Source organism: Mustela nigripes, chromosome 1, assembly GCF_022355385.1.
Source record: "Mustela nigripes isolate SB6536 chromosome 1, MUSNIG.SB6536, whole genome shotgun sequence".
Lineage (NCBI taxonomy): Eukaryota > Metazoa > Chordata > Mammalia > Carnivora > Mustelidae > Mustela > Mustela nigripes.
Window position 1 is genome coordinate 47,553,516 of NC_081557.1, and position 13,098 is coordinate 47,566,613.

Here is a 13,098-nt window from a genome sequence, read left to right on the forward strand (position 1 = left end):
CAATAGAATAGAACAGAAAACCCACAATTACATGGCCAATTAACCTTTGACAAAGGAAGAATGGCCATGCACTGGGAAAAAGACCGTCACTTTAACTAATGGAAAACTGGACAGCTACATGCAAAAGAATGAAATTGCACCATACCACACACAAGAATAAACTCCAGATGGGAAAAAGACCTAAGTGTGAGACCTGAAACCATAAAAATCCTTGAAGAGAGCAAATTCTCTAACATCAGCAAGGGAAATAAAAGCAAAAATAAACTATCAGGAATACATCAAAATAAGAATTTTCTGCACAGCCAAGGAAATGATCAACAAAACTAAAAACTACTGAATGGGAAAAGATACTTGCAAATGACATATCCAATAAAGGGTTAGTATCCAAAATATATTTAAAAAACTGATACAATTCAACACACACACACACAAAAAAACCCTCATAAATAACCCAACTTAAAATTGGCAGAACACATGGACAGACATTTCTCCAAAGAAGACATAGAGATGGCCAACAGAGATCCATGAAAAGATGCTCAACATCACTCATCATCAGGGAAATGTAAATCAAAACCACAATGAGAAATCACCTCACACCTGTCAGAATGGCTAAAATAAAAAACACAAGAAAAAAGTATTGGCAAAGATATGGAGAAAAGAGAACCCTCGTGCACTGCTGGTGGGAATGCAAACTGGTGCAGCCACTGTGGAAAACAGTATAGAAGTTCTTCAAAAAGTTAAAAATAGAACTACCTTATGATTCAGTAATCCCGTTACTTGATATTTACCAAAAAAAAAAAAAAAATACAAAAACACTTATTCAAAGGGATACATGCAACCCTATATTTATAGCAGCATTATTTACAATACCCAAACTATAGAAGCAGTCCAAATGTCCATCAGTTGATGAATGGATAAAGAAGAGGAGGTATATACACACAATGGAATACTGCTCAGCATAAAAAAAAAATGAAATCTTGCCATGTACAACAATATGGATGGCGCTACAGAGTATAAAGTTAAGCAAAATAAGTCAGTCAGAGAAAGAAGATAACAGGTGATTTCATTCATATGTGGAATTCAAAATGCAAAATAAATGATTAAATGGAAAAGAGAAAGAGAGAGAGGCAAACCAAGAAACAGACACTTAAATACAGAGAACAAACTGATGGTTACCAGAGGGTAACCAGGTGGAGGGATGGGTGATATAGGTGAAGGGGATTAAGGAGTACATTTATCGTTCTTGTTCTTTCTTTTATTAATGTATTGTATCACATTGATTGATTTGTGTATGTTGAACCAACCATGCAGCCCAAGAATAAATTCTACTTGGTCATAGTGAATAATCCTTTTAATGTACTGTTGGATCCTACTGGCTAATATTTTGGTGAGAATTTTTCATCCATGTTCAGCAGGGATATTGGTCTGTAATTCTCATTTCTGGTGGGGTCTTTGTCTGGTTTTGGGATCAAGATAATGGTACTCTCAATAGATGCATAAAAAGCATTTGACAAAATACAGCATCCTTTCTTGATTAAAATTCTTCACAGTGTAGGGATAGAGGGTACATACCTCAATATCATAAAAGCCATCTATGAAAAACCCACAGCAAATATCATTTTCAACTGGGAAAAACTGAGAGCTTTTCCCCTAAGGTCAGGAACTCAGCAGGAATGTCCAATATCACCACTGTTGTTCAACATAGTACTAGAAGTCCTAGCCTCAGCAATCAGACAACAAAAAGAAAAGGCATCCAAATCAGCAAAGAAGAAGTCAAACTCTCACTCTTTGCAGATGATATGATATTTTATGTGGAAAACACAAAAGACCCCCCCCCCAAAAAAACTGTTAGAACTCATACAGGAATTCAGTAAAGTGTCAGGATATAAAATCATTGCACAAGAATCAGTTGTATTTCTATACACCAACAGCAAGAGAGAAGAAAGAGAAATTAAGGAGTTGATCTCATTTACAATTGCACCCAAAACCATAAGATACCTAGGAATAAACCTAACCAAAGAGGCAAAGAATCTGTACTCAGAAATGTATAGAGTACTCATGAAGGAAATTGAGAAAGCACAAAGAAATGGAAAAACGTTCCATGCTCATTTATTGGAAGAACAAATATTGTGAAAATGTCTATGCTACCTACAGCAATCTATACATTCAATCCAATCCTTATCAAAACACCATCAATTTTTTTTCACAGAAATGGAACAAATAATCATAAATTTATATGGAACCAGAAAAGACCCTGAATAGCCAGTAGAATGTTGAAAAAGAAAACCAAAGCTGGAGGCATCACAATTCCAGACTTCAAGCTCTATTACAAAGCTATAATCATCAAGTATGGCACTAGCACAAAAGCAGACACATTGATCAATGGAACAGAATAGAGAACTCAGAAATGGATTTTCAACTCTATGGTCAACTAATCTTCAACAAAGCAGGAAAGAATGTCCAATGGATAAAAGACAGGCTCTTCAACAAATGGTGTTGGGAAAATTGGACAGCCACATGCAGAAGAATGAAACTGGACGACTTCCTCACACCACACACAAAAATAGACTCAAAATGGATGAAAGACCTCAATGTGAGATAGGGATCCACCGAAATCCTTGAGGAGAACACAGGCAGCAACCTCTCCGACCTCAGCTGCAGGAACTTCTCCCTAGAAACATCACCAAAGGCAAGGGAAGCAAGGGCAAAAATGAACTATTGGGACTTCATCAAGATCAACAGCTTTTGCACAGCAAAGGAAACAGTCAACAAAACCAAAAGACAACTGACAGAATGGGAGAAGATGTTTTGCAAGTGACATATCAGATAAAGGGCTAGTATTCAAAATCTAGAAAGAACTTATCAAGTCAACACCCAAAGAACAAATAATCCAATCAAGAAATGGGCAGAAGACATGAACAGACATTTCTGCAAAGAAGACATCCAGGTGGCCAACAGACACATGAAAAAGTGCTCAACATCACTCGGCATCAGGGAAATATAAATCAAAACCACAGTGAGATACCATCTCACACCAATCAGAATGGCTAAAATTATCAAGTCAGGAAATGACAGGTGTTGGCAAGGGTGTGGAGAAAGGGGAACCTCCCTACACTGTTGGTGGAAATGCAAGCTGGTGCAGCCACTCTGGAAAACAGTGTCGAGGTCCTCAAAAAGTTGAAAATAAAGCTACTGTATGACCCAGCAATCGCACTACTGGGTATTTACCCTAAAGATACAAATGTAGTGAACAGAAGGGGCACATGCACCCCAATGTTTATAGCAACAATGTCCACAATAGCCAAACTATGGAAAAAACTAGATGTCCATCAACAGATGAATGGATAAAAAAGATGCAATATATGTGTATATATAAAATATATATAATACATAAAATTGCTAATATATTAGCAAATTTACAGAAGGTGTGAGACAAAATCCCAAGATGCAGGTGACAGTGAGCAGACTGAGAAAAAGAGGGGAGAAAAGCAGTGTGAGAGCTGGCAGCAAATGGAGTTCTGGAAACCAGAGGAGAGGCTTCGTTGCTCTGGAGGCTTTGACGTAAAGGAATTTATAGACTGAGGCCAAAGGCCAATGCAGCCAAGTCACCCTATAAGGCTTAAAGTTCTGAGTAGGAAAGGAGAGGAACGGGTAGACAATGGAATACTAAACAGCTATCAAAAAATGAAATCTTACCATTTGCAATGACATGGATTGAACTAGAGGGTATTATGCTGAGTGAAATAAGTCATCCAGAGAAAGACAATTACCATACAATCCCACTGATATGAGGAATTCGAGAAACAAAACAGAGGACATAGGGCAAGGGAGGGAAAAATGAAACAAGATGAAACTAGAGAGGGAGACAAACCATAAGAGACTCTTGATCTCAGGAAACAAACTGAGGGTTGCTGGAGCGGAGGAGAGTGGGAAGGATGGGGGTGCTGCGTGATGGACATTGGGGAGGGTATGTGCTATGGTGAGTGCTACAATTTGTGTAAGAATGATGAATCACAGACCTGTACCCTTGAAACAAATAATACGTTATATGTTAATAATAAAAAAGAGTACATTTATCATAATGATAAATATAAACAAATGTATATGTAATAAAAAAATTAAAAACAAAATACAGTACCATACAACATGAATGAATTTTTCAATCATATTTTTTCCTATTTTTCTAAATTTCCTCAGGATATAATGGATTGTAGAAAGCCAAAAATATAGACAATGTATTGTGGGGTTCATAATTTATGTAGAAATAAAACATGAGTACAGTAACACAAACACTGGGAGAGGGGAAATGGAAGAAGCCTGTTGTCAGGATTTCATACTGTTTGTTGGAGTGGAATAATGCAACTTAAAACAAACTGTGGTGAGTTAAAGACATGGACCACAAATGCCAAGGCAACCTCTAAAATGACACAGCTAAGGCCCAGCTAATAAACTAAGAAGTAGAATCAAGTCATAAAATATTCAATCCAAAGAAATCAGAGAAGAAAAAGAGGAGCTTTGCAGTTCTGCTATTTTCAAATAGAGGACAAAGGACAGAGGACAAGGTGGCAAGGCCTGCCTGGAGGAGCCAGCCCCTGCTTTTGGGGGGTCTCAGCTCTTCATGGCAGAGTCCACACTGAAGTCACCACCTTCCCCAGCTCCTGAGACATCCACACTGGGCAAGTACCTCCATATGGTGTGCACACACACACACACACACATACACTGCACCTAAATCAGGTCCCTGGCTCTCCCACTGTCACCCAAGTATCCTTTTCTGTCTTTGAGTGACCCTGAGTGCCTATGTAATCCCCAGATTGCAAGAGCCTCTTCCCTTCTCAGGAGCCTCAGGTCATCCCTGGGTGCCCCTGGGACGGAGCCTGACCTGAACCCTGTCTTGTTCTCTCTAAGCCTCTAATGGCTCAACTCTAAAATGAAGGAAATCCCTCAGCAGTTGTGACTTCTCTCTCAGAAATACCAAGAGCCATAGAAATGAAAATGTTAGTACACTGTCACCTCCACCCAGCCTCTCTTCCGGGGGTCCCTTGGGAGTTCTGGGTTTCTCTTTGTCTCTTCCTTGGCATCCTTGGACATGTCTGCCCACTGGGAACCTCCTCAGGCTCCTCCCCTAGAGCCACAGGTCTACTTACCCATCCCTTCTCCTCAGCCTTACAGATCAGCACTTTTCAGAGGTGAAAACAAAACCACAGCAACCTGCACCCAGACAGAAGACCACTACAGGTTTCCACGGTGAGGTTGGGGGGTGAGAGGATAGGAGATTGATGGGGATTTAGAGGCAGGAAAACCTGAAATTTGACTTGAACTCCACCTATTATCATCAACAACCTAGGTTCATATCCTAGCCTGATCATTTAGTGCCTGAGACTTAAAGAAAACTAGTTATTGTCTCTCAACCTCAGTGTCATCTATTGACAGGGTTAATAAATAGTATTCATCCCTCAGTGTTGCTGTGAGTATTAAAGAAATACTACATGGAAAACCCTCGGAATCATGTCTGGCATGTAGTAAGTGCTCAGTAAATAAATTAATATCACTGCTGAGACTAAGAAAGCTTGGAGCCTGTCCAAGGCTGCCTCCGTCGGGGGGTGTGAGGGGGAAAGTGCGATGTGGATGGAAGAGTCCTAGAAAAACTACATTTTGAGGTCTGGCTCTTTTTGTTAGGTGAGATTAAACAAATCACTTGGGATCTTGAAGCCTTGATGGGTTTCATTTTTCATTCATTCATTCATTCTACTCAACTTCCAAGGGCTGTTCCAAGTTGCAGATAAGAATCTTTATTAACATCCCTTTGCACATTCACTTGTTCCTTCCACACAACACTTACTGAGCACATATTCAGTCATGGGCTCAGGGCTGGGCAACTGGGGAAAAAAAAAAAAAAAGACATGGTCTCCCTCCTGACACTTGTCAGTCCAGCAGGGAGCTCTGTCAGCAAGCCAGCAGTCTTGGCACAATTAAAGACATGTCTGGGAGCTTTGCTTTAAATGTGAGGAGAAAGGGACTGCCTGGATGGCTCAGTCAGTTAAGCATCTACCTTCAGCTCCAGTGATATTCCCAGGATTTTCTGCCCCTACTATCCCCATGCTTATGCTCTCTCTCTCTCTCTCAAATAAATAAATAGATAAAATCTTTTTTAAAAATAGAAAATAGGGGCACCTGGGTGGCTCAGTGGGTTAAAGCCTCTGCCTTCAGCTCAGGGTCCTGGGATTGAGCCCCGCATCGGGCTCTCTGCTCAGCAGGGAACCTGCTTCCCTTCCTCTCTCTCTGCCTGCCTCTCTGCCTACTTGTGATCTCAGTCTGTCAAATAAATAAACAAAAATCTTTAAAATATATATATATAATAAAGGTGAGGAGAAATATGGAAAGCTTGAGAGTCATATAAAGTTAAGGTAAGGCTTATTTTCTCTAGAAAGAGACAAACTTTTTCATATACTAAGGGAAAGGGGGGAGAAGTAGATGTCCTGAGGACAAAAGAGAGAAGAGACATCTGTCCCTGGGAACTGAAGGAAGAGAGAAGAACACAGTTGCCAGTTTGTGAGGACAGGGAGGAGTTCTGCCTGTGGATTTGACTTTTCCCAGTGGAGGAGGTGCACCTCTCTTTGTAGAGAACACACGGCTCTGGAATCTTCATCTACCCATCCCTCTCCTTTCCTAGTCAGAACATTAAGCCTTGTAGGATGACTTGGCTGCATTGGCCTTTGGCCTCAGTCTGTAAATTCCTATACATCAAAGCCTCCAGAGCAACGAAGCCTCTCCTTTGGTTTCCAGAACTCCATTTGCTGCCGGCTCTCACACTGCTTCTCTCCCCTCTTTTTCTCAGGCTGCTCACTGTCGCCTGCATTTTAGGATTTTGTCTCATGCCCTTTATAAAATTGCTAATCCTCACATAGTCATCTCCAGCCTTAATCCCTCATCACACTCCATTGTATTTTTGACTGGGCATGTTGATGGGGCATCTCTTCATCTATGAGTCCTCACCACATCCAAATGCAATGAATTAATTGTACCTACTAGCACCCCAGCCCTGTTGCTCCTTTCTCAGGTTTTAGGAGCATCAATGCAGTCATCCTAGCTAACAACAACCGACAAAAACCCTCGAAATTACTGTTGGTTCTTCTGTCTCTCCCCACTTCCAACTGGCTCTTAAGTTTGATTGATGTGACTCTCAAAACAGCTCTTCAATTTCTCTCAAGACTTTCATCAGCCAGTTAACTGATCTACTCAATTCTCAGTCTTTTTCACACTTTCTGTCCTACCTTGAGGCAGAAATTTCTTTCTGCCTCAAGGTGAAAAAGCATTCCTTTCTTGAGTGCTTTAGCATAAAGAAGCTCCTTGAGTATTTACCTGAGTGATCCTAAAATGCAAAAGAGGAGAGCAAATTATAGTTCACGTGACAGGCACAAACCGACCTTGTTCAAGTTAAGTGGGGGCACCTGGGTGGATCAGTTGGTTAAGTGTCTAACTCTTGATTTTGGCTCAGGTCATGATCTCAGGGTCATGAAATCGAGTCCAGTGTCAGGTTCCATGCTGGGTGTGGTGCCTACTTAAGATTCTCTCACCCTCTCCTTCTCTCTGCCCCCCACCAACACTCATGCACACTCCCTCTCTCTCTCTCTAAAGGAGGAAGGGGAGGGGAAGGGGGAGAGGGAGGGGGAGGAGGAGGATGAAAGAAAGGAAGGAACGAAGGAAGGAAGGAAATTAAATAAATAAATAAATAAATAAATAAATAGGCTTTCTTCCATTGACCATTTTGTTCTAAGAGTCTCTGATCCCCACTCCAGGGGCCAACCCCAGGGCCAAAGCTAATGGGTGAGGATGGAAATACCAGCACCTTCAACACCTCCTACACCAACTTCTTCCTGATAGGCTTCCCTGGATTGCAAGAGTGGCAGCCCCTCCTGTTCCTGCCCCTTACCTTCCTTTATGTGACCATCATCTCTGCCAATGCACTGGTCATCCACACAGTGGTGGCCCAGCAGAGCCTGCATCAGCCTATGTACCTACTCATTGCCCTGCTCCTGGCTGTCAATGTTTGTGCTGCCACTGCCGTGATGCCCAAAATGCTGAAGGGCTTTGTGCATTATGCTAACCCCATATCATTGCATGGCTGCCTGGCTCAGATGTTCTTTATCTACTTCACTCTCCTTCTGGACTACAACCTCCTGCTGGCCATGGCCCTAGACCGCTACATAGCCATCTGTCACCCACTCCGCTATACTGACCTAATGACCTCCAAACTGCTGGGTGTGCTGGCCATTCTTGCCCTGACACGGAGCCTAGGAGTGGCAGTGCCTTTGGTGGTGCTAACGTCACAAGCTCGATTCTGCCGGACAATGGTGATTCCCCACTTCACTTGTGAGTATATTGCACTGCTGAGCATAGCTTGTGGAGACTTGACTTTCAACAGTAAGTTGGGACTGGCCATGAGGCTGGTCACCGTGACCTTTGATCTAGCCCTGCTAGGGGCCTCCTACACCCGTATCATTTATGCTGCCTTCCGGATCTCTTCTGGAGGAGCCCGAGCCAAGGCCTTGCACACATGTGGCTCCCACTTACTGGTCATCCTCACTATCTACCTCTCCGGTCTCTCCACCTCCATTGTCTTCCGAGTAGCCAAGACTGTGTCTCAGGATGTCCAGAACCTGCTCAGTGCCATCTACTTGCTGCTCCCAGGAGCCTTGAATCCTGTCATTTATGGGGTGAGGACCAGGGAGATCCGGCAACATGTCGAAAAGATGTTCTATAGCAAGAAATCAGCCCAGGAAGTTAGGGGCAAGTCAGAGAGAATGCAAAACATGATAGTGGAGGGGAAATAGCCAGGGTGAGAGGACTTTATAAACTGGGGAAATCGGGGCTGTGACCTCTGGGAATAAGAAGCAGGCTTTACTGAGGGATAGGCTGAAATCATGAGGAGCTTATGGGCTCAAGAGCAGGTCCACTGTTGGCCAACTATTGATTTTGAATTCTTAGAATGCTTTTTCTATTTCCATTCAATAATAAAATTACTTATACCTATCTATTTTTTATTATTTTATTTATTATTTGAGAGAGAGAGAGAGAGCATGAGTGGGGGCAAAGGGAGAGAAAGAAGCACACCTCCCAGCTGAGTGGGGAGCCCAATGGAGGGCTCAATTCCAGGACTCTAAGATCATGACCTGAGCAGAAGGCAGATGCTTAACCAACTGAACCACCCAGTGCCCCTGCCATTCTTTTTTTATTTAAAAAAAGTATTTATTTTATTTGAGAGAGAAGGAGAGGGGCGCCTGGGTGGCTCAGTGGGTTAAGCTGTTGCCTTCGGCTCAGGTCATGATCCCAGAGTCCTGGGATCGAGTCCCACGTTGAGAGGGAGCCTGCTTCCCTCTCTCTCTCTCTCTCTGCCTGCTTCTCTGTCTACTTGTGATTTCTCTCTGTCAAATAAATAAATAAAATCTTAAAAAAAAAAAAAAAAAAGAGAGAGAGAGAAGAGGAGAGAAAGCAGGGAGGGATAGGCAGAGGGAGAGGGAAAGAATCTCAAGCAGACTCCATGCTAAGCCCAGAGCCCAAAGTGGAGCTCTTTCTCATGACCCTGAGATTATGACTTGGGCTAAAATCAAGTCAGATGCTTAACCAAGCCACACAAGTGCCACATTACCTATTTATCTTTCTGTTTAGTTTTTTTTGTCCTCTTCTCCCTGAGAAAGCCCCAATTGATATCTGGATGTATAAAGCCCCACTGGAAGTTGTACAAAGCAAGTCAGACAGACCACAACCCACTCTGAACATTCAGCCTGGAATAAATAAACAGACCAAGCCCTTCCCTGGGGCCCAGCCTCTCCCAAATACAGCCTACACCCAGTCTGACCAAATATACAGATCAGCCTTGCGGTTTCCAGTCTAACCCAAGCACACTGGTTGGGTTCTAGAGTCTTATCAGTCTCAATCTTTCCTCTTGCCCCAGGCCTGATATCCCCAATCTGACACAGGCACATAGGTCAGGCCTACCCCAAGTATCCAACTAGCCCACACAAACAGGTCAGGTCCTGCCCAGGATCAGTTAGTCTGACAGACACCCAGACCAGGTCTTCTCCTGGGGCCCAGTCTGACCCAAAGACCAAACCAGACCGATAGGGTACTTAAGTCTGACCCAAACCCATAGGTTAGGCCACTCTTCTCATGACAGCCACTGTAAGCTACCTAAAAGTGAACTCCCTACTTAAAGGACTTCCACAATAGTCAATGGAATAGAATGCCCTTCAGGGATTTCCCAAAAAGGGGCTATGGTGCCTGCATACTGTGCGGAGCCATGTGTAAACCATGCCCGAGTCTTCTCTCCTTCTGTTTACTGATCACAGGGAACTCCCCATTAGGCCACAGGTGAAGGTTGGGAGAGGTGGAGTGGGAGTGAGGACCACAGGCATTTGGGCCACTTCTTCAGTAACTTACATGTACTTCGTAAGCCAAGTCTTGTACATACCACTTCAATGTGCATACCACTCAATGATGGAATGCTGCTGTGCATACCCAGCTTTATGGCTTAGTGGGTCCAACACCAACCAGTTCATGATGGGCAGCTCAGGTTGCTTAGTGGCCCATGGTGAGGCATTTAATCTCTACTAAGGCTAAATAGCAAGCCAAAAGATGTTTCTCAAAAAGTGAGTAGTTATCAACAGAGAAGGGTAGGACTTTGCTCCGAAATCCTAAAAGTTTGCTAGAGGCTCCAAACAGCATCCTTATCTGCCACTGCCACTTCAACACCGCAGACCTGCTGGAGCATATGGCCCAGGGGGCAGAGCAGCTCATGTGGCAGCTTAGGCCTGCTGCAGAGCCTTCTCTTTTTCCAAGCCCCACTCAAAACTAGTAGCTTTTCAGGTCATTTGGTAAAGAGGCCAGACTAGCACACCCAAATGAGGAATGTGATGCCATGCTGCCTCCAAAATCCAAAGAAGCCCACTAGGCACTGTGTCTGTCCTTTGGTTGTAAGAGGAGCCAGATGCAACAATCTCTCTTTCACCATAGAAGGAACATCTCAACATATCTCAAAAAAAAATCACTTATAGAAGAAGGCCCCTGAGTTTTTGTCAGATTTATTCCCCACCCTCTGACACACAAACATTTTATCAATAAGTCTAGAGTAGTTGCTACTTTTTAGGTCCAATCAGCAGATCATCAGTGTACTGGAGCAGTGTCATATATTGTAGAAAAGGTGACCAAGATAAACTAAATTATAACATAGGGCCAGAGAGCTGATATACCCTTGATGTGGAACATATACATGATCACCCAGAACCTTGCCTCCTGAAGTATTTTATTGGGAGTACCCAGTGGTGGTATTTTGAGTGTCTCTATTACCACATCGCCCTATAAACTATCAGTACTTTTACTACTAGAAATAGTCATGTGGCTTTAAATATAATCAGATTAGAGAACAAATTCCAGAAACTGTAGAACAAATTCAGAAGACTCATCCTGAGGATTCTATTCCTCTAGAAACACTTTTGATACCAAAATCTGTATCAGTCAGGGTTCTCACTTTCTAGAGAAACAAAACCAATGAGAGAATGGGCGGTGGGTTGGTAAAGGTGGTTAGGCAGGAGAGGGAGAAGGAGGGGGAGAGGGTGAGAGAAATTTTAATTGTCACACATAACTGTGGAATTAGCAAGTCTGAAGTTGTCACAGCAGGCTAACATGCAGAAGACCTAGAGAAGAAATGATATTGTAGCTCAAGTCCAAAGGCCGCCTGAAAGCAGAAGTCCTTCTTTCTTAGAAGACCTCAATCTTTCTTCTCTAAAGGTCTTCAACTGGTTGGATGAGGAAACTCACATTATGGAGGGTAACCTGATTTACTCCAAGTCTACCAATTTAAATGTTAATTTCATCTTTAAAAAAAAATAATCTTCACAGCAGTTCCTAGGCTAGTGTTTGACAAAATACCTGTATACCACGGCCTAGCCAGTTGGCACATAAAATTTACCATCACAGATCCCTAGGCTCAAAGCAAGCCTAGTCACATGCAGAAAAAGTACCCCAGCACAGAGTCAATCTGCACAGGGAGCTCCTGAAACTCAAGGAAATCTGTCAAAACATTAACTTAATATGCACTAAAGGTATGGAGACTACAGTCATCACATGTACTAGGGAATAGTCTCTGCCAAAGTAGTTTGGAAAAGTATCAAACAGAATATTCCAGTAACAATAAAAAAAATCACAGGCATTACAAAGAAACAGGAAAATATAGCTCATTCAAAGGAACAAGAAAAATTGGCAGAAAACATCCATGAGGAAGCCCAGCCAGCAGACTTACTATACAAAGGTATTAAAACAACTGTCTTGGGAGAGGCAAGATAGCGGAGCAACAGTAGATTGAAATGACGTCAGATACCAGGAGTTCAGCTAGATAGGTATCATACCATTCCAACCACCTAAAAACTCAACAGGAAATAGAAGCTTACCCCACTGAGCCACCCACGTGCCCCAAAACTTACCAAATTTAATGAAAGATGTGAATCTACTTATCTAAGCAGCTCAACAAATATCAAGGAGGATAAACTCAGAGATCCACACCAAGATACATTAAAATCAAACTGTCAAAAACCATTAGGATGGCTATTATCAAAAACAAAACAAAACAAAACAAAACAAAAAACTAGCAAGTGTCGACAAGAATGTGGAGTAATTGGACTCTCATCCTCTACAGGTAGGAATGTACTATGGTGCAATGCCGACAGAGAAGTTTGGCAGTTCCTCAAAAAGTTAAACTAAATATTATATTATGATTATATATGTATAATTATAATATATTCCCACAATTCCACTTCTAGGTATATACCCACCAAAACTGAAAACAGTAATTGAAACAGATACTTGTGCATCAATGTTCATAGCAGCATTATTCACAATAGCCAAAAGGTGAGAATAACCCCTAATGTCTAATAACGTATGAATGGGGAGACAAAATGTAATATATACACACAATGGAGTATTACTCAGCTTTTAAGAGGAATTAAATTCTGCTACATGCTACATGGATGAACCTTGAAAACATGCTAAGTGAAGTAAGCCAGACATAAAAGGTCACGTATCGTAGTATCCCATTTATATGAG

General features: G+C 42.3%; 1 protein-coding gene across 1 annotated transcript; it reads left to right on the top strand.

The window, feature by feature from the left end:
• The first annotated feature begins 7,823 nt into the window (after positions 1–7,823).
• Positions 7,824–8,834, top strand: LOC132011866 (olfactory receptor 52E8-like). The gene has a single exon (XM_059391088.1). The coding sequence runs from the start codon at positions 7,824–7,826 to the stop codon at positions 8,832–8,834; it is 1,011 nt and encodes a 336-aa protein (XP_059247071.1).
• The last annotated feature ends 4,264 nt before the right edge of the window (positions 8,835–13,098 follow it).